Here is a 2,500-nt window from a genome sequence, read left to right as displayed (position 1 = left end):
GGTCCAAAACTATACTTTATCGGCGAAAAAAAGTAGTCCGCGGTTGATTGAAAAAGTAATGTCCCAAGCGGGAGTCAAACCCAGACTCCCAGAGATAGTGGATGGGGAGTCCAATGATTATCAAAGTGCGCCACTGAGGCCGGTATGTATGTATATTCATTTTGTCGTAGTCGTCGTCCTCGCATCGCAGCCCCGCCCCGAGCCTAAAAACAAGCGATCCACTTCCAATCTACCTGGAATGACAATCTACCTGTGACATATATACACACAGAGGTAGGCATGGGCTGTGCTCTCAATAAACCAATGGTAGATGGCCTTCTGTTTAGTGGTAATTACCTAGTACTACACGTCACAGTCTCAAGGTTGCGACAATCAGTGATGAATAGTTAGCTCAGGGCATATGGACCATTTAACATATTACAGGATATACAAAATAGTGTAACCATATAATGCCATAATAAGGTAAGTTTAAAACAGTGTACATATAAAGATAAGGGCCAGAAAATATTAGGCCAATGCAAAAGCACTTTAGACAAAATGTTTGACAATTTTTAAATTGTTAAGACACAAAAAGGGGGAAACACTCTCAAGAATAAAGAGTAAAAAACCTTTTACCTAAAACTCTATGTTTAAAAAAAAAAAGTTTGTCTACATGCATAGACCTGTAAAATAAAAGTCATTTGTTACACGTTAAAACAGCTTAAGTTGAAGGTTGCTATGATGTCTAGCACAAAGTCCAGTGCTTTTGCTCGCTGTCTGTCAAAGCTGAGCACAGCTGTTTGTCAAAGCTGAGCACAGCAGTTCATTTGCCATTACTGACCCACTGAGCATTTTTTGGTCTATTAGACGTCTAAAATACGTCTAAGGGGTAGGCTAAAACAGGGTTATAATTGGTCTACTGGTGAAAGTTTTTTAGCGGTCTAGGCTTAGCCTAGACGTTGATTAGCTGTTTTTTAAACGTCTATTTATAGACCGTCTATATTATAGACGTTGAAATGACGTCTATAATATAGACGGTCTATAAATAGACGTTTAAAAAACAGCTAATCAACGTCTAGGCTAAGCCTAGACCGCTAAAAAACTTTCACCAGTAGACCAATTATAACCCTGTTTTAGACGGACGTCTAATAGACGACTATTGCTCAGTGGGGAAGTGATATTTTACAAGCTTTAAGGTTGAGAAGCTGCACTCACACCGAGCATTACTTACTGGCAAAATGAGTGCAATGAGTGCAATTTTGCACAATTACAACAAAATCTAACAAAACATGATAATGTCAGATGACACTGGTGTATAGGCAACCACATGTCTCCTACACAACTCAAGGAGTCACCAGACAGTTGTTTTAACCTGACAGTGAGTTTCACCAGGAGGATGTAACACATTCAGAGGAACTCTATCCTTCCCACCTTCACTCCCTGATGAACAGATGCCCTGAACAACCTGTAGGGGGCGCTAGACACAAAGCAGATGACACAAAGCAGGTGAGCCATTAGCAGCCAGTGGAAACAGAGCTGTACCTACCTGACACAACATGGATCTGTAAAAAAAAAAAAGAGCAAAAAATGGTAAATGGTGCATTTATATAGCGCTTTTATCCAAAGCACTTTACATTGATTGTGCCATTAACCCATTCACACACACACACATTCATACACCGATGGAGGAGGAAACCATGCAAGACACCAACCTGCTCATCGGGAGCAATTAGGGGTCGACACTAACTCTAGGGGGGCGCCCCAACCCGGGATCGAACTGGGAACCTTGCGGTTTCCAGTTCACTCTACCCGGCCACTCTACCCCTGAGCCACTGCCGTCCAAACATGTTAAGTGACCCCCCCCAAATATAATCATCAGGTATTATGGTTATACTAGGAGGAAGATTTTTTTCAAAAAAGTGTACAGAAATTGTTAGAATTATGTTTTTATGTGGACACGCCTCCAGTTCATTAAGTATACCCGGTTCTTACCTTAGCACCTCCTCCACCAACTTAGCACCACCCGCCTGACCTAGTCCCTCCTCCTTCTCATGCCCACACCTGTTGTGTTATGATAATGAGGGGGAGGGTATGTTTTTACTATGTCACTAAAGTGCAAAACCATGGCACCACCTCTTTAAAGTAAAACCGTTCCTTGCTGTTCAGTACGCGGCACAATATGCTGTACGAGGATACTTTCCCTGCATCTTTTTTGTTTTGTTTTTATTTATTTAAATCTCTATTTGACTGTTTCTCACCTTTAGATGTTCTGTATCGACACAGCAGGATCAGCAGGATGGTCAGTAGAATCACAACGACAAGTCCTACAATCAACCCCACTGGAGAACTCTGTTCCACTGGTACACTCACTGAAGGTGGAGGAGATTCACTCACTGAAGTCGATCCAGACACTGAAGGTTGAAATGAATAGATGAGTTCACTAATGTTAGCATTAGTGGATTATCTAGTGTATGCTTCAAAAGATTGTGATTACTGTTATAACACCTGGGAGACCTGGCAT

At 41.6% G+C, this 2,500-nt stretch overlaps 1 protein-coding gene and 1 pseudogene across 2 annotated transcripts in view; both read right to left on the bottom strand.

The window, feature by feature from the left end:
- LOC311041932 (NACHT, LRR and PYD domains-containing protein 3-like) overlaps positions 1-2,500 on the bottom strand; it is a 120,571-nt pseudogene that overhangs the window by 92,898 nt on the left and 25,173 nt on the right. The window lies entirely within an intron of this gene.
- Positions 1-2,500, bottom strand: part of LOC311041685 (uncharacterized protein) — a 7,619-nt gene that overhangs the window by 4,862 nt on the left and 257 nt on the right. The window contains exons 2-3 of the mRNA XM_084052166.1: positions 2,238-2,390; positions 1,526-1,541 (exon numbers count right to left, since the gene is read on the bottom strand). Coding sequence (XP_083908292.1) covers positions 1,526-1,541; positions 2,238-2,390 — 169 coding nt within the window. The remainder of the gene's footprint in view (positions 1-1,525; positions 1,542-2,237; positions 2,391-2,500) is intronic.

Source organism: Gymnoscopelus microlampas, assembly GCF_963454915.1.
Source record: "Gymnoscopelus microlampas genome assembly, chromosome: 3".
Lineage (NCBI taxonomy): Eukaryota > Metazoa > Chordata > Actinopteri > Myctophiformes > Myctophidae > Gymnoscopelus > Gymnoscopelus microlampas.
This window is presented reverse-complemented; position numbering and strand designations above follow the sequence as displayed.